At 36.3% G+C, this 23,600-nt stretch overlaps 1 protein-coding gene across 5 annotated transcripts in view; it reads right to left on the minus strand.

Annotated features, from left to right (window-relative positions):
- The window catches only part of LOC131901888 (POTE ankyrin domain family member B-like), a 64,278-nt gene that overhangs the window by 9,026 nt on the left and 31,652 nt on the right, over positions 1-23,600 (minus strand). For 3 of the 5 annotated variants that reach the window (XM_059252950.1, XM_059252948.1, XM_059252949.1), the window contains exons 9-20: positions 21,345-21,432; positions 19,466-19,548; positions 17,537-17,594; positions 15,472-15,500; positions 15,328-15,388; positions 12,231-12,259; positions 12,080-12,140; positions 10,618-10,646; positions 10,468-10,528; positions 8,754-8,848; positions 1,350-1,455; positions 741-817 (exon numbers count right to left, since the gene is read on the minus strand). In XM_059252950.1, coding sequence (XP_059108933.1) covers positions 741-817; positions 1,350-1,455; positions 8,754-8,848; positions 10,468-10,528; positions 10,618-10,646; positions 12,080-12,140; positions 12,231-12,259; positions 15,328-15,388; positions 15,472-15,500; positions 17,537-17,594; positions 19,466-19,548; positions 21,345-21,432 — 777 coding nt within the window. Of the gene's footprint in view, positions 1-740; positions 818-1,349; positions 1,456-8,753; positions 8,849-10,467; positions 10,529-10,617; positions 10,647-12,079; positions 12,141-12,230; positions 12,260-15,327; positions 15,389-15,471; positions 15,501-17,536; positions 17,595-19,465; positions 19,549-21,344; positions 21,433-23,600 lie in introns of those variants that run through there. The other 2 variants (XM_059252951.1, XM_059252952.1) reach the window with 2 other exon arrangements.

Genomic DNA, 23,600 nt, shown 5'->3' on the forward strand with positions numbered 1-23,600 from the left:
AGTACACTGAAATGTTCTTTTGGGGACATGGCATAACGGATGCACAGATCAACTCAGAACAGTTGTGTCTTATACTAGACTTGCACAAGCTCAAGCCAGTCAAGATGCCAGCATGAGTGAGGAAACATCTCTCAAGGCCCCAGCACTAGATGAGGAGCAATTGGCCATGGCTGGTTGTGAAAGGAGGAGATTAATTTATCTGTGGGCTGTGGCTTAGGACAGATTGCTCATGTCCCAGAAAGTGTCTTCACACACATTCACAGATGGTCAGCCCTACTTGGACTCAGTGGGCTATTAATAGTAATTTTAAGAGCCAGGCAGTGGTGGCACACACCTTTAATCCCAGCACTCAGGAGGCAGAGACAGGCGGATCTCTGTGAGTTCGAGGCCAGCCTGGTTTACAGAGCAAGTTCCAGGATAGGTGCAAAGCTACACAGAGAAACACTGTCTCAGAAAACAAAAACAAAAGTTAATTTTAGGAGACATTAAGCAAAGAAGAGGAAGAAGAAGGAGGAGGAGGAGGAGGAGGAGGAGGAGGAGGAGGAGTTCCACCAGCACAAGATGGAAGGAGTCAGTGGTGAATGTAGTTTTCAAAGAATAAATAATAAGAATACTTAAAAAAAAATTTACGTTCTATGTATTAATTCTAGAAGACATACTAAATTTAACCTTATTTGGCCTATGGAACATTACTGTGGAAACAGCATAAATGTGCAATGTAAACTGAAGTATATACTTACAAATGGCCGCTTAGTTTTTCTAGCACTGTGCTGCTTCTGCTCTTCTGAGGCATGCTCTTGGTCTTCCATGACAGATGCTGTTAAGAAGCACACATATTTCACTAAGCAAAGTACAATGAACATTTAGGGGAAAAGCTGTCCATTGCTATAATGAAGGCACATTAGGGATGATAAAATATTTATTTTCGTTTTCCCAAGCAATAGTTTGAATTAATTATAAACTGCAGTGGAAATATTTAAATTTTCTTCTCTGCTTAATAAAGGATCTCTCTCCAAAACATGTGTCTGGGTGTGGTTTTTCTCTGAACAGAGGTTTAGGAAGCAGCCCCCACTGAATGGGAGTTCCCTTCACTTATATATTCAGATTGATCTCATATATTTCTGAAGATAAAGCAAATGAAATATGGACACCTGAGAGGTGGGAGCAAGGACTCTGTCTTTGACAAACAAAATCTTATCTGTTGCTCAGATTTGATAATGTGTGTGTTATTACCATTCTACTAATCCTTTTGCTTCCTATATGTGTAGTTGTCTGTCTATTACAGATAGTGTTCTGTTCTATACACAATCATTCTATAGAACAAATATATTTTAAAATGTAGTACTTACTTATCTCCTGATGCATTATTACATTTTTTTCTGCATCATTGTCCATTTTGGATGAGTTGGGACCTGTTGTAGAAGATTCCTGTGGTCCATTAGGGTCAGACACACTCTATCAAAAGGCGTATTGGTAACATATGTTAGAAAGGTCTTATTTGATTTCTAAGAACATACTTGAATTCCTAATTTTATGACACGTGTACTTGAAATTCTATGTAGTGTATATTGAAGACAAAGACATTTTAATAGCAAATCTATTGCGCACAGTAAAGTTTAAATCTATCCTTCATTTTTCATGGCACTTCACTATGTAAGAGGTACAAAGAAAAAAGGAAACACATTCAGAGGATTTGACCTGATGCACAATATTAACAAAACAAAAGCAACTACTTTTATATAAGAACTGTTAATGCTATTTATATTCCCAAATGAATTTGGAGATATTTATAAAATAAAGAATTGCCTACCCTATTATCAGGAAAATTTCTTTGGACAGTGTGGTACTTTGAATGCAAATGGGCCCCATAAGCTTATAGGAAGTGTCACTATCAGAAGGTTTGGCCTTGTTGGAGGTGGTGTGACCTTGTTGGGGGAAGTTTGTCTCTGTGGGGGCCATTTGAGGTCTCCTGTGCTCAAGTTACACCCAGAGTAGACACAGGCTCTTTTACTGCTTGCTGATCAGGATGAGAACTCTCAGCTCCTTATCCAGGACCATGTCTGCCTGCATGCTGCCATGTCCCACCATGATGATGGTGGACAAAACCTGTGAAACAGGAATCCATCCCAATGAAATGTTTCCCTAATAGGAGTAGCCATGGTCATGGTATCTCTTCCCAGCAATAGAAACCATAACTAATGCAAACAGTATTGATTTCTATTCTCCTATTTCTCTCCCTTTAATTTTGTTCTCCTGATTTATTGCTCCAGCTAATAGATTGAGCACAACATTGAAAAGGATTCAAGATGATAGACAAACCTGTCTCTTATCACCTCAATGCACTCATGTTTTCTTCCATTGAGGATGATGTTGGCTCTGAGTTTCTCCTTATATAATTGTTATTGTGTTGAGGTATTGTCCTTCTTGTCTTACACTCTCTGGACTGTTATCATGATGGTATATTGGATTTTGGCAAGGGCCTTATCTACATGTATTGAGAAGTTTAGGTGACTTTTTGTCTAAGTCTGTTTCTGTGCTTTGTTAAATCTGTTGACTTGTGTATTTCAAACCATCTCTGCATCTCTGAGATAAAAACAACTTGTTCATGGTGGATCATTGTACCTAGAGTTTTTCTGCCTGGCCCACAGTCAGGACAAATCTCTCTCACCTGCCAGTCATACAGATGCTAAGACCCAACCAAGTAAACACAGAGACTTATGTTGCTTACAAACTGTATGGCCATACCAGGCTTCTTGCTAACTGTCTTACAGCTTAAATTAATCCATTTCTATAAATCTATACCTTGCCACATGGCTCATGGCTTACCGGCATCTTCACATGCTGTTTGTCATCGTGGCGGCTGGCAGTGTCTCTGACTCAGCCTTACCAACCAATCAGAGCAACACATTTGCCATACAGAACATCCCATAGCACTTCCCCTTTTCTTTCTTTTTTTTTTTTTTCAAAAAGGGAGGTTTTAACCTTAACAAAATAAAATTACATATATTTTGGGAATTTGGGTGTAGCTTCTCTTACTACTTCCTGCTGGAGGGGGCACTGTATCTTATGGGGACACAAAGAAAATTTTAGGATTATGGAATAGCCCATGATGGTGTATCGTCTGAGCCAGTTGCCTTCAAACCATTCTGGATGTTGGATCATTTGGGCCATGGTGTCATCGGAGACCTTTCAGGGGGTCTTGGCTGGTCAAACCTGATATATCTTAATCTGAAACAAATCCATAGCCTCTGGCTTTCTGTGGGAACAAAAGCAGAGCCTCCTTTCCAAAGCAACACATCCTTACATCCAAATTTTGAAGTCAAGGTATCTTTAAAATATACATATTGGTTTAACTCAACATCTTTTACAATCAAATGTTTTTCTGCAGTTAAAAATCCCAAAGACAACACAATCCAGATTCTCTGTGTAATATTCATCTTTACGTGGCTTATTTTTTATATTAATTTTATTGTCTCTTTAAAGACTTTATTTTTTAAAACTATGTATTTGTTTCTATAACTGTATATATCACCTTTTTTGTCTCTTTCAAGCCTAAGTACATTTTACACACATTGTAAACTATTACATCTGAATCTGTCTTATTGTGAATCTATTGCTTTAAACTGCAGCATTTGTAAGACTGAAACGGTGCTAAATGGCTGCTGGCTCTGCCCACCTCAGTTTCCCAACATGGTGGTGGTACATTTACCGCCAGCTCTGGGAGCTATCGTGGTTCTATACTTTCATCCAAGCAGCGTGTAGCCCAGAAACCTCTTTTTTTGTTTTGTACTAGCAAAGGCTAAATCCACCATGCAGCTTAGTGTGCCACTTGCAGAGGCCTCATTCCTGCCATACTGCAGGTCGAGTGCGCATGTCAGGAACCCACAAGTAGCTCAAACGGGCAGGTGCTGCTCATTTAAGAGAGACTATTAGGAAGCTATTTTTAGCTCCATTTTAGAATCTTTTCTCAGGTTTTAGGTGGAAACTCTTGCCAACTTGTTGGGCGCCATTTGTAGCTAGAGTTTTCCTGCCTGGCCCACAGTCAGGACAAATCTGTCTCACCTGCCAGTCCCACTGCCGCTCAGACCCAACCAAGTAAACACAGAGACTTATATTGCTTACAAACTGTATGGCCATACCAGGCTTCTTGCTAACTGTTCTTACAGCTTAAATTAATCCATTTCTATAAATCTATACCTTGCCACGTGGCTCATGGCTTACTGGCATCTTCACATGCTGTTTGTCATTGTGGCGGCTGGCAGTGTCTCTGACTCAGCCTTCCACTTCCCAGCTTTATTCTCCTCCTTGTCCTGCCTATACTTCCTCCTGCCTGACTACTGGCCAATCAGTGTTTTATTTAGCAACCAATCAGAGCAACACATTTGCCATGCAGAACATCCCACAGCAGATCATCATTTTGGTGTGTGTCTATTTTAGCTTTGAAAGTTATTTTATTGAGTATTTTTCAATCTCTATTCAAAGGCTCTTGTAAATTCTGTTGGTTGCTCTCCTGATCTGTAATATCCAGGGCTTAATATCACAGCATATAGTAAATATTCACTACATGTGAATTACAACTTTTTGGTTTTATTTTAAATTTATTTATTTATTTCACATCCCAACCACAGCTTTCCACCCCACCTCTACTTCCTGTGTCTCTCCCTACACTGTCCCCCATGCACTACTCAGTTTCTATTCATAAAAAGGCAGGCTTCCCATGAATATCAACAAAACATGGCATCACAAGTTCCAGTAAGACTAAGCACAAATGCTTGCTTTAAGGCTGGGCAAGGGACCCAAGTATGAAGAATAGATCCCTAAAGCCAGCAAAACAATTAGAGAAAAGTTCTGCTTTCACTTTTAAGAGTACTACAAGAAGGAAGATCTACCCAACTGCCACTTATATGCAGAGGGCCTAGGTCAGTCCATGAAGGCACTCTGGATGTCATTTCAGTCTCAATGAGCTCCTATGAGGCCAGGTTAGTGGATTCTGTGGGTTTTCATGTGATGTCCTTGACCCCTCTGACTCCTATAATTCTTCCTCCCATTATTCAGCAGGATTCCCCCAGGCTAGGCCTAAATTTTGGTTGCAGGTCTCTGTATCTGTTTCCTTCAGGTGTTGGGTGAAGCCTGTCTGATGACAATTGAGCTAGGGCACAATCAAGTTTGTATTCTGGTTCTGGGTACCTCACTCAAGATGATTTTTTCCAGTTCCACACATTTGCCTGCAAATTTCTTTCCTTTTTCTTTTTTTGGTTTGATTTTGGTTTTTGTTTGTTTTCGATTCTTTTATTTATTTGTTTGTTTGTTTGTTTGTTTTACATCCTAACCACAGTTTCTGCTCTCTCTTCACCTGCCTTTCAGTCCCTCACCTCCATTCACTTTCTGTTCCCACCCCCCATCAACTCCTCCTCTCTTTTGTTTAAGAAAGGGCAAATTTTCCATGAGTATCAACAAAGCATTGCATATCAACATGACATGCCAGTTTAATGATGTCAGTTTTTTAACAGATGAGTAATACTCCATTATGTAAATGTACCACATTTTCTATATCTTTTCTTGTGTTGTTGGACATCTAGCTTGTATTGAGGTCTGGTCTGTTATGAAAAAATAACTCTGATCACAGTTGTGTAAGAGTCCTTGTGGTATGATTAAGTGTGCCTTGGAATATACCCAAGATTGTTATAGCTGCGTCTGGAGGTAGATAGATTCTCAATTTTTTGAGAAATCTCCATAGTGATGTCCAAAGTGGTTGTACAAGTTTCCACTTCCACCACCAAGAGAGAAGTGTTCCTATTGCTCCACATCCTTTCCATCACGAGCTGTCACTTTGGTTTTAGGTCTTAGCCATCTTGATAGGTGTAAGATGGACTCTATTGTAACTGTTTCTTGGCCATTTGAGATTCTTCTACAGAGAATTCTCTGATTAGATCTGTGTCCTGTTTTTAATTGAGTTATTTGGTTTATTGATGTGTAATTTCCTGAGTGTTTGTTTATATATTTTGGAACTATTTTCTCTTTTAGAAGTGAGGTTGGTGAAGATCTTATCTCATTCTGTAGGCTGTCATTTTTTTACCATTGATGGTGCCCTTTGCCTTAGAAAAGATTTTCAGTTTCTTGAGGCTCCATTTGTTAATTATTGACCTTTGTGTCTGCTCTACTGGTATTCTATTCAAAAAGTTGTCTCATGTGCCAATGGATTCAAGATTATTTCCCAATTTCTCTTTTATCAGGTTCAGTGTAACTAGATTTATGTTGAGGTCTTTGATCCACCTGGACTTGAGTTTTGTGCAGGATGATACATAGGAATCTATTTGCATTCTTCTACATGTCAACATTCAGTTATAGCAGCACCATTTGTTGAAGATGCTTTCTTTTTTCCATTGTATTATTTTGGCTTCTTGGTTGAAATTCAATATCCATACATTTATGGATTTACCACTGAGTCTTTGAGTCCATTCCAATCAAATACTGGAGCTAAAAGACATTATGACTCACATGGACCCAACAGATCTCCTGAGACCATTTCATCCAAACACAAATGAAGACATTTCTCAGCACCTCATGGAACACTCTCCAAATTGACAACATATTCAGTCACAAAGCAAGTTTTGTCAGATACAAATAAATTGAAACACACTCCCTGCATCCTATCAAACCACATGGATTAAAGTTGAATTTCAACAACAACAGAAACAAGAGAAAGTCTAAAAATTCATGGAAACAGAACAACTCTCCAGTGAATTACCACTGGGTCAAGGCAGAGATAAGAAAGAAATTAAAGACTTCCTCAAATTCAATAAAAGTTAATGCACAACATATTCACATGTATGGAACACATTGCACGGGTTGTTAAAAGGAAAGTTCATAGCACCAACTGCCTTCATAATGAATTTTGAGAGATCTCATTTTAGAGACTTAAGAGAACACCTGAAAGCTCTGCAACAAGCACACCAAGAGGAGTAGATTGCAGGAAATAACTGAACTGAGGGCACAAACCAATAAAATAGGAAGAACTTATCTAATGAATTCAATTTAGAGGATAGCACTTTCACACCATCCATTACAGAAACAGACTCAAGGACAAATAGCACATGATTATGTCATTAGATACAGAAAGGGTCTTTGACAATATTGATTGTCACTTTATGATAAAAATCTCAGAGTCTAAGAATGAAAAGGACATATTTCTGCATAATAAAGCCGATAAAAAGCAAACACACAACTAACATATTGTTAACACTCAAATCATTCCTTCTGAAATCAGGAACCTGAAAAGGATGACCACGCTTCCTCCTTCTGTTCAATATAGTACTAGAAGTCTTAACTAGAAGAGTAAGACAAGACAAGATACATGAAAGAAACCAAGAGGTGAAAGTATTTTCATTTGTAATAATATGATTCTATAAAAAAACATATTTTGCCCAGAAAACTCCAATGGCTGATAAATACATTTAGCAAAGTAACAGGTTTTAATCTGAGCCTCCAAATCAGTAGCCTACCTAAAAATACTGCACATACTGAGAATAAAATCAAGAAAACCATGCTATTCCAAATAATCTCAAAGTGTAATGAATTAGGATAAATGTCACCAAAAAGTGAAACTTCAACAATGAAAGCAGTAAGAAAGTGAAAATAAGAAACTGAAGATATTTCGATAACTTGCAAAGACCTTCTGTGATCATTATTGTAGGGTTAATATTGTGAAACTGGTCATCCTAATAAAAGCGATATATGAACACCACATGGTCCACATAAAATTTCCAGTTCAATGTTCATAGAAAATGAAAAAGAAATTTTAAATCCCAAACGGAAACCCAAAAGACCAAGAATAGCTGAAACAATTTTGAGCCATGAAACAAAAACAAAGCAAACTAAAAAGAACAAAAACAAAAACTTATGGAAGCATCACCATTCCAGATTTCAAGTTACGATAACCAATTGAAGTAATAAATAGAGTATGGCAGTGGTCCCCAAACAAACATTGATTGGTGGTAGAAAACTAATGACCCACATATAAGCCCACAGTCCTGCAGTCTCTTAATTTTTGTAAAAGAGGCCAACGATTCACATTGTAGAAAACAAATGGTGCCAGTCACATTGGACAGATTGGACTATAGGTGGATGAATGAAGTTAGAGCCTCATCTCTCACCCTGCATAAAACTCAGCTTCCAATGATCCAGGTATCTCAACACAAGGCCCAAATGTTACAGATTAATGATTAATTCTTTGGTATAGCTAAATACTTTCTGAGCAGGTCACTGGTACAGACACTATAAACAAGTAATTACCAAAGTAATAAATGGGATCCCATGAAAATAAAAATCTTCTGTGCAGCAAAGGACACCATAAAGTGATTGACAAGGCAGCATGGAAGAATGGTTAAAAATCTTTACACATTGTACACATGAGAGAGGGTATGTAGAATATAAAGAATGCATTGTTACTTCAAAAACCAATCCATGATATTCACATTGAGTCTTGTCTTTACGCTGGTGTGTAAATACATTAAAAATAGAGCAATTACAATTATCAGAAACTTACTTACTATACATCAAAGGAAATATTTAGCAATGTCATGGCATTCTAAGAATACTTTGTAATTAAGAATAGATTAAATGTTTTCATTGTATTACTCGATTATTAATTTTTTGACTGAATAACGTGGTTTAAAATGTAGCATGTGAGTCTATGGCAAAGTCATTGAAGCAAACAATAGGAAATGAGAAATTTAAATTTAAATTTTACGTACAAATTCTTGATTTTCTGCAGTCTTATCAAAACTTCTCTCATTTTCCACTTTAAATTCTGTTATTTCTTCTTCTAGTTCTTCTGAAAATATTATATCTTTTACATAAAAAATATGAACAACAATTAGGCAAAATAATACTCTATAAAAATAGAAATAATGTAAAGTTAGGGTTTTATTTTTTATATGTTATTTCAATTAACCACATGGTATAGGTGTATATTTACATCCTCAAGAAAACTTGTAATTGTAGACAAATCAACACTTGGACAGGTACTACATATTGGCCAGTTTTGAGTCATATACATGCTTCATATGATTTGTCAGGAAACTCATAAATGACCTATATGCTTACATCCACATATGAAGGAACTGTGGAAAATAACATTTTCATCCTGTAAACTATCCTTGCCTTGCAAGAGTAACTTAAGTAACTCACTGTTCACTTCCCCCAAATGGTACTTGGTTTACCACACATTTTTCTGTGAACAGGATAACATGCTTTTGCTCTGCACTGAAACTGCTCCTTTTTTTTTTGGTTTTTTGAGACAGGGTTTCTCTGTGTAGCTTTGGAGCCTTTCCTGGAACTCGCTCTGTAGACCAGGCTGGTGTCGAACTCACAGAGATCTGCCTGCCTCTGCCTCCCAAGTGCTGGGATTAAAGGCACCACCGCCCGACAAATTGCTCTTTTATGACTCACTTTATCACATGGAGTCATTTTGTACTGTACATCCCTTTTTTCCCAAGAAAAATGGGTATTGCTGTAGCTACCCTAGCTTAAGATAATGCTTAAACTCTTCTTTTGGACTTCAACTTGAACCCACTTTGTTACGGTTGTATCCGTTTTTCTCCTTGACATGTAGAAACTATATTAAAGGTTATTCTAAGATCGGAAGATCTCATTTGCTTTTGTTTCCTGTTTTCTTTTAATTACTTTGTGTGATTCTGATAGGTTTTGACTTTTAAGTTTTGAAAGTAAGTAAGCCATGGCAGACATGTTTTCTTTACTGATATAAACACAGAGAGATGAGTTTCAGACAATAGAGTACAGAGAAATGAAAAGGTGTAAAAGCAAACAAGATGTGCATATAAGTAATGAGATTTTCAGTGACTGAACTGCCATATGTGAGTGTACCCAAATTTATTGAAATAGATTATAGATATGGTTTGAAAATGCCATTCCTATTCCTTGTAAATCAATTACAATGCTCTGCAGATGGAGGAAGGCAGTGCACTATGAGTTATAAACAACACAAAAATTGATTTTCTTTTCTGAAGAGGTGGTATATTGCTGTTTGTCCAGCCCAGAACAGAATCTCTGAGCTCAACATGTCTCTGCCCTGACCTTTCAGGGAGCTTTACTATAGGTGTGCGTTTTGAGACCTAGGTGTCCAGAAATGATGTTCAAACTTTAGGGAAGTCACATTAGTCTCATGATTGACTTATAGAAGTCACTAATAAACAGGGAATTTGCACACTGGAAAGGTTAAGGTGAGTGAACCTGGGTATTAAACATTGAAGCTGTGCTTACATTTACTAATAATTCATATTGTCCTTGTGAATGTTTTTGAAGCATGTCTGCCACTAGTAAGATGGCATTGCTTATGTCAAACCCTATCATCACCATCATCAAGATATAATGGGCATCAGGAAGTCTGTGTGCATTTGAAATGTATTAAAATAAACTGATCAGAAGAATATGACATACGAAATTTACCTGGTTGAGATTGGTGTGGTAGAGACTCAGGTTTGGAGATTGGACGTGAATAATCCCTCAGCTGAATGGATTTTCAAATGAGATACTTAATTAATGTTTTGGAATTCAATAAATATTAATCATTTAATATAAATTTTAAAAGTCATTTACCTCTGAGTGAGGACATTTTTCAGCCCACACTAAAAGAAAAAGGATAAATTTATTAATCTCCTACACAGTGGGAACTACAAAAGTAACTTTATATAGGCTTTGGATGGCAGTGAGTTCTTATTCCCTTCTTCCTAAATAAACACCTATTAGTTTACTGGTTAGGACAACAGCTGACAGAAATGACTGAAACATTCTAAAAGCAATCTATAGATTTAATGTAATTCTCATCAAAACTACAACATAATTAGTCAGAGAAATTGAAAAAAAAATAACCACACCAGCAAGAAAAAGCCTTTCAGCTCCACATAGAAATAAAAACAAATGAACAAAGAAAAAACCCTGGAGAGAGGTAAAACAAACCCCAATACAAAAAGAGTTGGAGAAACCACCACCCCAGATTTCATGATTTTTACAGGTCTAGAGTAATAAAAACATCTTGGTTTTAGCATCACGGTATATGTGTTGATCAATGAAATCAAACTGAACACCAAACGTAAGTCCACACACCTATGGACACTATTTTTGATAAAGAAACTAGAAAGACACGCTGGAAAAAAACAGCTTCAATACATGGTGCTCACCAAACTTTATGGCTTCAAGAAGAATGCACAGAGAACTGTATTTCTAACCCTGAATAAAACTCAACTCCAAGTGGATCAAGGATCTCAAAATGAGACCAGAGACCCTGAGTAAGACAGAAGACAAAGTGTGTAATAGGCTTGAACTGACTGGTACAGGAAAAACACTTTCTGAATAGGACACCTGTGGCACAGGCACTAAGACCTACATTTAATAAATGGGACCACATGAAGCTAAAAGCTTCTTTATGGCAAGATATGTATACCAGTTATGGGATTTTAAATAATCACTCCATCATATGATAGTGTTATTGAAATAAATTATAGATATGAATTCTAAATACATTTCCTATTTTTTGTTACTAAATTACAGTGCAGTACAGATGAAGGTAAGATATACATTATAAATTCTAGAACAAAACAAAACTTGATTTTATTTTCTGAAGATGTGGTATACTGCTGGCTGTCCAGTGCAGAACAGAATCTCTGAGTTCACATATGTTTTTGCTTTGCCCTTTCTGGTAACTTTGGGTACAACAGGTGTTCATTCTGAGACCCAGGTATCAAGAAATCATAGACATTGGAGAAATCTCATTAGTCTCACGATTGACTTCTATAAGTAACTAATAAACAGAGAGCTTGCACACTGGAAAGGATAAGGCCTTAGATCATGAGTATTAAATATTAAAGCTGAGCTTATTTTGCAAATTTTTTATATTTCCAATGTAATATATTTTCCAGCATGTATGCCACTATCAGATGGCATTGCGTATGTCAAAGTCTACCATCACCATCATCAAGATATAATTGGCATCAGGAAGACTGTGTGCTTTTGAAATTTATTAAAATACCTTGATCAGGAGAATGTGACTTACAAAATTTACCTGCTTGAGATTGCTGTGTTTCAGACTTGGGTTTGGAAATTCGATGAGAATAATCCCTCTGCTGAATGGATTTTGAAATGAGATATTTAATCAATATTTTGGACTTCAATCAAGATGTAATTATTCAATATTACTATTAAAAAGCATTTACCTCTGGGTGTGGACATTTTTCAGCCCAAACTGAAAGAGAAAAATGTAGAGTCAGTCTCATGCACAACGAGATCACCAAAACTACCTTTATGTAGGCTTCAGATGGCAGTGAGATTTCATTCCCTTCTTTCATAATAAACTCCTATTATTTTACTGCTTAGGACAAAAACTGACATAAATATACCGAAACTTAGCAAAGCAACTTAAAGATTCAGTGCAAGAGCCATCAAAATTCTAATATAATTTGTCAGAAAAATTGAAAAAAAGAAAAACCAACCACAACAGCGTCTAAACACCTTTCAGGTTCATATGGAAATCCAAAAAATAAAAATAAAAAAATAAAAAACCAAACAAAAGAATGGAGAGACTCCACCAGCTCAGATTGTCCCCGTTCTCCTAGGCGCAGTTACAGGCCAGCAGGCAACACTCCTGCAGGCAGGTCTGATTCCCACCACCCCATCAGATCCTTTAATCACAAGTCCTACTCTGTCCCTCTAAGCCTACCCACTGCACCAAGACTGCAGCTGCTCCCTGAGACACACACTCTGCTAGCTCCAATTGAACCAAGAGGTGAATCATTGTTCTTCCAGCCAGTCACCCAGCCTCTAGGCCTTAGGCCCAGGGGCACAACCCATGCCCCCATTCCCCCACCCATTGCAGCCCCAATTTCAGGCCAGTTGGAAAGTCTCCTGCAGGCAGAACTAACTACCTCCACTCCACATAAGACTCTGTTATCTACAAGTCCCACTTGCTCTCCCAAATCCACCCATCCCCCAAGACCATAGCTGTTCCCTGAGACACAGACTTGGCTGGCTCCCATTGGACCAAGAGGTGACTTACTGTACTCCCAGCCGGTCACCCTGCTTCAGAGGCACAACCCAAGCCCCCTTACCCCCACCCATTGTAGCCCCAGTTGTAGACCAGCAGGCAAGACTCCTGTGGTGAGGTAACCCAGGCTCAGAAAGACAAACATGATATGTAATCACTCATCAGTGGATACCAGATGTAAAGAAAAAAAATAATCAGACTACAACCCACAGCTCCAAAGAAGCTAGGAAACGAGGAGCCTAAGAGGGACACATGGATTGCCATGGGAAGGAGAAACAGAGGAGATCTCCATGAGTAAAGTGGGGATGGGGAGCAATAAAGGGGATGGGATAGAGGAAGAGAACATGAGGGGATGATGGGATGGCTGAGCTGGGAGAGGGACAGAGTGGGAGAGCAATGAAAGAGATATCTTGATAGAGGGAGACATTATGGGGTAAGGGAGAAACCTGGTGCTAGGGAAATTTCTAGGAATCCACAAGGATGACCCCAGATTAGAAGACTGGCAATAGTGGATAGGGTGCCTGAACTGGCCTACCCTGGTATTCAGATTGGTGAATTCCCTAACTGTCATCATAGAGCCTTCATCCAGTAATTGATGGAAGCAGATGCAGAGATCCACAACCAAGCACCAGGCTGAACTCTGGGAGTCCAGTAGAGAAGAGGGAAGAGGATTCTATGAGCAAGGGGGGCGGGGTCAAGATTTGTAGGGAAATCTACAGAGACAACTAAACCATGTTTGTAGGAACTCAGGAACTTTAGACCAACAGCTGTGGAACCAGCATGAGACTGGACTAGGCCCTCTGCATATGGGAGACAGTTGTGTAGCTTGGTCTGTTTGAAGGCCCCCTGGTAATGGGATCAGGATCTATACCTGGTGCATGTGCTGGCAATCTGGAGCCCATTACCTATAGTGGGATGCCTAGCTCAGCCTTGTTGCAGTGTGGAGGTGCTTGATCCTGCCTCAACTGAATGTACCAGGATTTGCTGACTCCCCATGGGAGACCTAACACCTTTTTGGAGGAGGGGCTGGGGGTATACTGGAGGGGAGTCGGAAGAGGGATGAGAGGGGGATCTGTGGTTGGTATGTAAAATAAAATTTTAAATAAAAAAAGAACAAAATAATGAAAGACAACACTGAATAGAGATAAAAGGATACTTAATATGAAAAGAGGATGGAGAAACCACTATCTTAGAGTTCATGTTTTGTTACAGAGGTAGACTAATAAAAACAGCATGGTTCTAGCATCACAATAGACATGTTGATCAGTGAAATCAAACTAAACACCAAATGGAGGTCCACACACCAATGGACACATGATTTTTCATATAGAAACCGGAAATATACACTGGGTAAAAAACATCTTCCACACATGGTAATGAACTAATCTTGATTGCTGCATGGAGAAAACTGCACAGAGATCTGTATTTACTACCCTAAATAAAAACTTAATTCCAAATGAATCAAGGATCTCTAAATAAGACCAGAGACACTGAATATAACAGAAGAGAAAGTGTGTAATAGGCTTGAATTCATTGGTACAGGAAAAGACTTTTTGAATAGGACACCTGTAGCACAGGCACTAAGACCCACACTTAATAAATGGGACCACATGAAGCTGAAAGTTTCCTATGGCAAGATATCTATGTAAGCTTTGGGATTGTCAATGACTGCTCCACTATATGATAGTGTATGCTGTGTTATTGAAATAGACTGTAGATAAGAATTCTAAATGCATTTCATATTCCTTGTAATTAAATTACAATGCACTATGAGTGAAGTGAAGCAGTGTACTATGAGTTCTAGAGCAACACAAAAATTGATTTTCTTTCCTGAAGATATTGTACATTGCTGTTTGTCCAGTCCAGATCAGAATCTCTGAGCTCAAATAAGTTTCTGCCTTGTCCTTACAGATAGCTATGTGTGTAGGTGTGCATTCTGAGATCCATCAAGAAATTATGGTCACACACTGGGGCAGTCTCATTAGTCTCATGATTGACTTCTACAAGTCACTAATAAACAGAGATTGCACACTGGAAATGATAAGGCAGTCCAACATGAATATTAAACATTGAAGCTGAGCTGACATTTCTAAATGTTTTATGTTGTCAATGTAATAATTTTGAAGCATGTATGCCACTAGTGAGTTGGCATTGCTTATGACAAAACCTTCCAACATTATAGTCAAGATATAATTGGCATCAGGAAGACTGTGTGTATTTGAAATGTATTAGAATAAATTGATCAGGAGAAAGTGACTTACAAAATTTACCTGTTTGAGACTGCTGTGTTTCAGGCTTGGATCTGGAGACTAGATGACAATCATCCCTCAGCTATTTTGAAAAGAGACATTTAATCAATATTTTGGATTTCAACAATATATAAATATTCAATATAAATATTAAAAGGCATTTACCTCTGGATGTGGACATTTTTCAGCCCAAACTGAAAGAAAAAGAAAGTATAGTCAATCTTATGCACAATAAGAATTCCAAACCTACCTTTATGAAGGCTTCAGAGGGCAATGAGTTCTATTCCCTTCTTTCAAAATAACCATCTATTATTTTATTGGTTAGGAAAGCAGCTGACAAGAAATATATTGAAATATATCAAAAGAAATCTATAGATTCAATTTAATTCCCATCAAAATTCAGAGAAATTTAAAAAACAACCACAACAGCATCAAAAAGCCTTTCAGGTTCATATGGAAATACAAAAAAATCTTGGATAGATTTAAGAAGATTCTCAATACTAAAATACGCTGGAGAAATCACTATCCCAGATTGCATGTTTTGTTACAGAACTAGAGTAATAAAAACATCATGATTCTATCATCAAAATAGACATGTTGATCAATGAAATCAAATTAATGTCAAAACACCTATGAATACATGATTTTTCATAAAGAAACTAGAAATACACACTGGATAAAAAAATAGCCTCCATACATGGAGATTACCAAACTTCATGGATACATGAAGGAGAATACACATACAAAACTCAACTCCAAGTGGATCATGAATCTCAAAATAAGACTAGATACCCTGAATATGACAGAAGAAAAAGTTTTTAACAGGCTTGAACTCACTGGTACAGGAAAGACTTCTGAACAGAACACCTGCAATACAGCACTAAGACCCAAATTTAGTAAATGGGACCACATGAAACTGAAAGCTTCTTTATGGCAAAGGACACCATCATCAGGCTACATAATAGGAAAAGAACTTAATCATTCAAACCTCTAATGTACAGTTAGTATCTAAAATACATAAAGAAGAAAAATTGGACTCCCAGGAAACAACTAACCCAATGATAATGGTGTTCGGGAATACAAAGACAATTTTTAAAAGATAAAACACAAACTGCTGACAAACTTTTAAAGAAATGCTCATCATCTTTCTTTATCAGGAGAATGCAAACCAAAAGTACTTTGAGATTTCATTTTTCTCCTGTCCAAAGGGCAAAGTTCAATTAAGCAAATGACAACTCATGCTTGTGAGGATATGACGAAAATGGAACACTTGCTCATTACTGATGAGAATGTAAACTTTTACAGCCATTAAGGAAATGACTCTGGCATTTTCTCAGGAAGCTGGCTACTAATCCTTCTCTAAAGCCACCTATACATCTATCTGGCATATACCCAAAGGACTCTATATCCTACTACAATAAATACCTGCTCATACATGCTCATTATTGACTATTTACAATAGCCAGATTTAGGGAACAGTTTAGATGTCCTTTAACTGGCAAATATATAATGAAAATATGGTGAACTTACACGATGGGGTGTTTTGCTTCTATCAAAAAAAAGGAAATTTACATATAAGTGTAGGAAGCTAGAAAAAAATCATCACCAATGAGGAGACCCAGATCCAAAAGTCAAATACTGTATAATTTCCCTTATATGTGAGTGTTAGCATTTAAGTCTTCAACATGTGTGCTAAAATCCATAGACTCTGCATCAAGTAAGGGACTGCTTGCGAGGATCGTTCAAGTAAAGGGAAATAGAATATATAATTGTAAAGAGACAGTGGGGGGAAGGGCGATGCAAGTGAGAGGTTAGGGTAGGAATATGGGGATGGACAATTTACTAAAGTCCACGTGAAAAACCATATGGAAACATACTGCTGTAGAATATTTCTAAATACATATGCATATAAAATAAATCCAAATGGAGTCTCCAAATAAAAGAGGAGATAAAGCCCCAATTAGACATCTTTTGCTAAACATGAAACCTTCAGTTATACCTAGTTGAGTCAATGGACAAAAGGGCAATTTAGGTATCTCAGGTAGAAGAGAACTCAGAGATCCTTCTGGGAGTATCTCAATTTTACACATCGCTCATGCATATTAACATATGGGGCTTATTACCACTTTTGTTGTCTTTTATTTAAGTGTAAATTTATTCAGTGATTTCTTTTGGTAGCACAACATACCAGCATTTGTCTTACATAAAGTCTCTTCATGATGACTCTTACCTTGAATTATTTCATTTTCTTCTAGACCATTTCCTATGTTGGATGACTGGGCAGCTTTCTGCAGTGGATTAGGGTAAAAGACACTCCGTCACGTGATATTAGTAGTGTAATTTCAAAAGGTCTCATTTTCTATTTCTGAACATATCATGATATTGGACTTTAAGAAAATTGTTCATGAGAATATATGCAGTATATATCAAAAACCATGGTATTTGAATGGAGAATCTTATATACACAGTCAAGTTTAAGTCTTTCATTTCCCAATTACATACAAGAAATATAGAATAGAGGAAAAACATCCATAGACAGAGTAATGCCTGATGTGTATGTATCAATAAAAGTAATTATTTTATATTACAATGCATAAAACTAATTTGTTCTTCTTAGTAAAGTTGGAGAATGTTAATGACACAAATGTTCACATCTTTAGTAAGGCCATTCCTCTAGGACACGATTAATATTAATCATGAGGTGTTATACAATGACATTATTTGTGTGGTTAGGCTTGATAGGAGATATGTATTATGTTAAAAAGCATTCATGTTATATCATGCTGATTGTGTAGTGAAGAAGGCAGAATGTGCTTAATTTCGGTAAAAGTGAACGAACAAAACTGACATATTTCGTTAATTTCTTATAGATGGTAAATCTGGATCAAAATGATAAGCAGACAAGTTATTTCCTATGTTACCTTTAGACAATAACATTAGACCATTATGCAGTTTTAATATTTTGCAAATGTTTCTCAATGAACAGAAATCTTCCCCAAACACCATTTCACATTTTTTGCATGTTTAATAGAATCAACAAATCTTGCTTTCTCGTCATTCAAGAATTTTAAAAGTTATGAGAATATGTTGTCCATTATTCTATATGTACAGTAATGCCATCCTATTTGACAGTTACTGAGTGGACACTCCCTCATCTTCTAAAACATGTTAGGCTTCATACTTTGATCTCTGATATCAAAATACCATTCTCACTCCTACCCTGTATTAACGACAATTTTACCTAAATGTCTCTCTGTACCATATGTTTTCTTTATGACAAAATGCACCTATCTGAACTAAAACAGTTGCTTTTTACTTGTTTTGTGTTCTATTACTATAGCATATTAGGCTTCCCTCTGAAATTCTCAGTTCTTGATTTCTCAACATAGAGTAGATATTGACTATACAGATTTATGTAGGTTTAAAATATTAAAAATGTCTTCAGAACATACTCATACTTCAGTAAGTACCTAACATTGTGTAAAAGGGAAACTATAGTGTCTTGAATCTATTTGAATTCTCTACATTAACTCAACTCCCAATATATATATTAATTAAGCATATTGGACAATAATGTGGAAATAATTAATTTTCTTCATTGAATTGAGCAAAATAATTGAGTTTTTCCTTCACAATGAAGCCTCTTTTATGGAATCAAAAATTCTTTCTGTTGGCAGATTAGTTGATTATATGTCCATATTATCTTCTCAAATGAGGACCTTGAAATAACCCAATGACCATAAGGAAAAAATTTCTCCTTGACATAACTGAGTATAATCATCACATAACAAATTTAGTTTCTGCAGGAAGAATCAACTTTATGAAATAAATCCAACTCTGAAGTCACAATTTTATATCATCCACTATTTTAAATAGAGAGCCATAAGACTCTCCAGCTACGTAAAGAGCTTAACATAAAGCACAAGTAATAATCACATAATTATTTACTAAATTACTTATAAAAGACAATGATTAGCTGTGTGACTGGATTCTAAGAATACCCTGTGTTTTATAATAGGTAAAAGACTTTCACTTCAATGTTAAATCATCATTGATGGACTGAATATAGTAGCCTGAAGTGTAGTTTCTTTTGGCCTATGGTAAGATCATCAAACCAAACAGTAGTAAGTGAGAAATTTAAATTTAAATAGTTACATACCAACTTTTGATAGTCTTCATTCTTATTATAAGCATTTTCATTTTCCAGTTTTAAATCCGGTATTGTTTCTAATTCTAGTTCTTCTGACATATCCACATATTTTATTTAAAAAATAAATATAACAATTAGATACACAATTTTCTATGACAATAGACTGAAATACATTCATAATTAGAATTTAGAAAAAAATTTACTCTTATCAAATATTTCAATTAAATGTACTTTATACATGAATATTTACATGCTTAGATAAATGCCCAAGTTGTAGAAATACCTGTATATCACTTGTACAGAAACTGCATGTTGCCAGCTTCAAGACATCCAAATACTTGACTAATTCATCTAGTAGTAACACACCTCTCATAAATGACCAAGCTCTCTAAAATCTACATTTTCAGACGTCATCCATTTTTCAGAACATTTATCATGTGCTCACACCCACAAGCACATTCAAAAATGTACAAATTAAAGAAATTGGAGAAGGATTATGAAATAATTTTTTTTATTGAAACTGGCAAAATAGTTTTAGTTGTAAGGCCCTATTGCTCAAGACTCCACACTTTAGACACAGAATTTGGAGTAATTTAGCTGGACCTGACATAGAAACCTGCTCTCCTACTATGAGAACATGCTATGCAAAGTGCCAAGGGAGATAAGCAATCAGTAATCCCACCACCAAGATGTTGAAAGGCCTGGCAAGATAACGCTCATGGTAGGATAGCGACACTTTTATTTTTGGGGTAATCAACAGCTGTCCTATCGGTCCGGAGACCCACTCAATGAGAAATTCATTCCTGGTACTGGGAAACTAATCAACTATCCATGGATGGAGAAATCATAAACACTAGGAGTCATCAATTACTCCCGTTTTCTTATAACAGTATACTTACTGTGTTCTAAATATGGTTTTTATAGTCACGGTTATACCACAGAAGAATGTAGCTGTCATTTCTCCTCAAAGAATTTACTTTACACAGTACATAAAAATATTACAGTATATACAATTAATCAGACTCCAAGGAGTGACCATAATATGCCGCAACTCCACTTACAAAGTCCTAAATCTAAAGATCAGGAAAAATAGCAAGAATTGGGTAGATAGATTGTAAAATCAAAGTACCAGCACTCTTGAAGCTACACAGCATCTTCTATGCATGACTTAGATATTGCTACCACGAAATTTCAAAAGTATGATATCTGAAAAGACACCTATATAAGGACAACACTTGATGAAATGCTACTGTGGGTGAAGTGAATCTCACAATGCACAACCCCTAGATGAAGATCTGTAGGCAATCAGTGACTGATAAACAAAGAAAAATCAGGTGATTTTCCAGAGATGAGCTCATCCTAGTAGGATAATAGGTTGTGCAATTCCAGTGATCAGTCCTAAACACATGTACATACAAGCAACACACTAAACAAATACACACAAGCATGCATGCACTTACACACACTCACACACGCACAGAGACACAAACACACATGCACACACATATTCACGCATGTACGCACGCATACACACACACACACAAAAAAAAATAGTGTGTCTTTACTAATAGTATAGAAGTCACACACATAGTTACTAAGGACTTGAGCACAGGAAAGGTTGTAGGAATAGCCAGACACCTGAAAATGATGTAAATATAGTACACAAGCATGAAATTATCAAAAGCTAAATAAAATAAAAGGCAACTCTTTTACTGACATTCTTATTTCAACCTTTGGATGAAAGTTTTTCTTGTCTACTATTACATTTTTACTTTTGTTTGATTTAATATGTATTACGTGGGTTATTTTATTTGGCTAAGGTATTTGTTGCCATGTTTTAAGCAAACCTCTCTGCCAAGTGATCTTACAAGTTAAGCATGTGCATTACCTTCTTGTTCTTCTACATTTTCATATTGTTTGGAAGCTATTGGTAAGTCATCCACACCACTTTTCAGACTATTCTCAGGAATATCTTGCTAAAATAATGAAAATAATAATGAGGATATAGTTGAATTTCCTATTTTGAATTCAACTAAACTTAAAAATAGGATAAAATATTTTCATAGATAACCTTTTGCATGCTCTTGAGATCAACCTGTCTTTTTACCCCATACAGTCACATATTCTAAAATCAAGCCTTGTAGCAGAAATAGAAAAAGATTATCTGCAGAATTCAATAAAGAACTAAACTCATAATATGAAACTTACATTCCTCACCAAAAATTAATCAGTGAAAGGATACATTTAAGTAATAATAACTGTTAATGTGCTTGCCATATCAAAGTATTTGATTTAAAAATCAATTCCTTGAGAAAATCATTTTAATATTATAATAAGGCCCTTTGGTTAGTATGAAAATACAAACTACGCCAGGTGGAGAAGAATTGAAATATTTTAGAATTAGTTTTGTTTATGAAAAGAAGGATGTACAAAAAATAGTTTTGTTAAAATCTTAGAAAGAGAGAAAATAGTTTCATAAAATTAAAAAGCAATTAGTGATTCTTCTTTGTTTACATAATGCATGTAATCTTTCAATGAAATCTTAAACTCTTTCACAGTAAAAAATGGGTATCATTAGAGCATAACAAGCATTAACATGAAGGGAAGCATCAGAACATTCATTCTATGTCTGGAATGTTCCTGGTGCTTATTTATACTTGAAATAGTAGAGAGGTCCTTATGCAATTACACACTCAGCATTTTTAGTCATTTACTTGTGAGATAGGTAAGAAAATTTAAAGTTCACATAGATTCACTATTCTCTAAATGGCATAACACTAATGGTTATCACTTCATATTTAAGTCATATGAACTGGTAGTTTTAATTCAGAAAGATTCTGTGATGAAACATCAATGTCATTATGTCAGCTGAGGATTTGTAAGTCTTCAAATACTGTTGAAATATATGTCAGTCTGGTCCCAACATTCATAAAACACGTGAAGAAAGGAATAAAAAGCCCTATTGACTATATGCTGAAATCCACATTTGAAGAATTTATGTATAGCTTATCACAATAAGACTTGAAGGACTGGGTGTGTGGTTGAGTGGTAAAGAATTTGCCTTGCATTCACTAATTTCATAGTTGATGTAATAAACGAAAAAACAAAAAAGAAAACTACAAAACTCTAATCACAAGTGATCTAGGACACCCAGAAACAGGAAGCCTAACCTCAGAGTGATTTTGGAGATTTAAATGAGCAATGAAACCACTGTGTAGACATCCTTTAAAATTTGAAGTGTTACATATGATGCAAAGAATTTCAGGTTACTTTTAAAGATTTTGAGTGCAAAAATAAGATGAAATTGAAATTTTGCCTTTAGCATTGGTTATCAAAGACCTTATTCTAGAACTTTCTACAATTAGGGGGAAACATGTATACCTCAATTATATGAAGAGTTTTTTCTTCCATTTTTGATTTAAAAATTTGCATGTACAATATATTTTGAACATATTTTCCCAACCAAAATACTCCCAGATTATTCCCCATCTACCTAACCCCCAAGTTTATAATCTTTCTCTCTTAAATCTACCCCAAAATTGAAAATACAAACTTACAACCAATAAGACAAACATGCCACAAGAGAACAATCAGCCCCCAACAATACCACAAACACAAAATTGAACACTGCTTCCTTTGTGTTGATCAACTTCCCCTGGTCATAGTGTCTTCTCTGGAGTGCCTTTGATATACCCAGTGATGCTTCAAGTAGAACACTGACTTTTCCTTTTGCCAACAGCTATCAATTACAAACTGTGTCCTGGTTATGGATGGCAGCCTGTGTCTTCTTCTGCCTCTTAGTGCTGGCACCCTGTCTTGTTGGAACCTGGGCAAATCATCTGTGTATGGGCGTAGTCTCTGAGTTCATATGTGCATTGGTCTTGGTCCTGTTGTATCTGGAAGCCAAAGTTTCCTTGACCTTATCCATAAGCACTGGCTCTTATAATCATTCTGCTTCCTTTTCTACATAAACACTGAGCCTTGATGGAGGAGGTTTGATGAAGACATCCAATTTATGACTAGGTGGTCCAAAGTCTCTCACTCTGCATTTTGACCAGTTGTTGATCTCTGTGTTGATTCCCATCTACTGCAAGAGAAAACTTCTATAAGGAGGATCGGGAAAGGTATAGTGACATGTCTCTAG

Source organism: Peromyscus eremicus, unplaced genomic scaffold, assembly GCF_949786415.1.
Source record: "Peromyscus eremicus unplaced genomic scaffold, PerEre_H2_v1 PerEre#2#unplaced_590, whole genome shotgun sequence".
NCBI classification, from domain to species: domain Eukaryota; kingdom Metazoa; phylum Chordata; class Mammalia; order Rodentia; family Cricetidae; genus Peromyscus; species Peromyscus eremicus.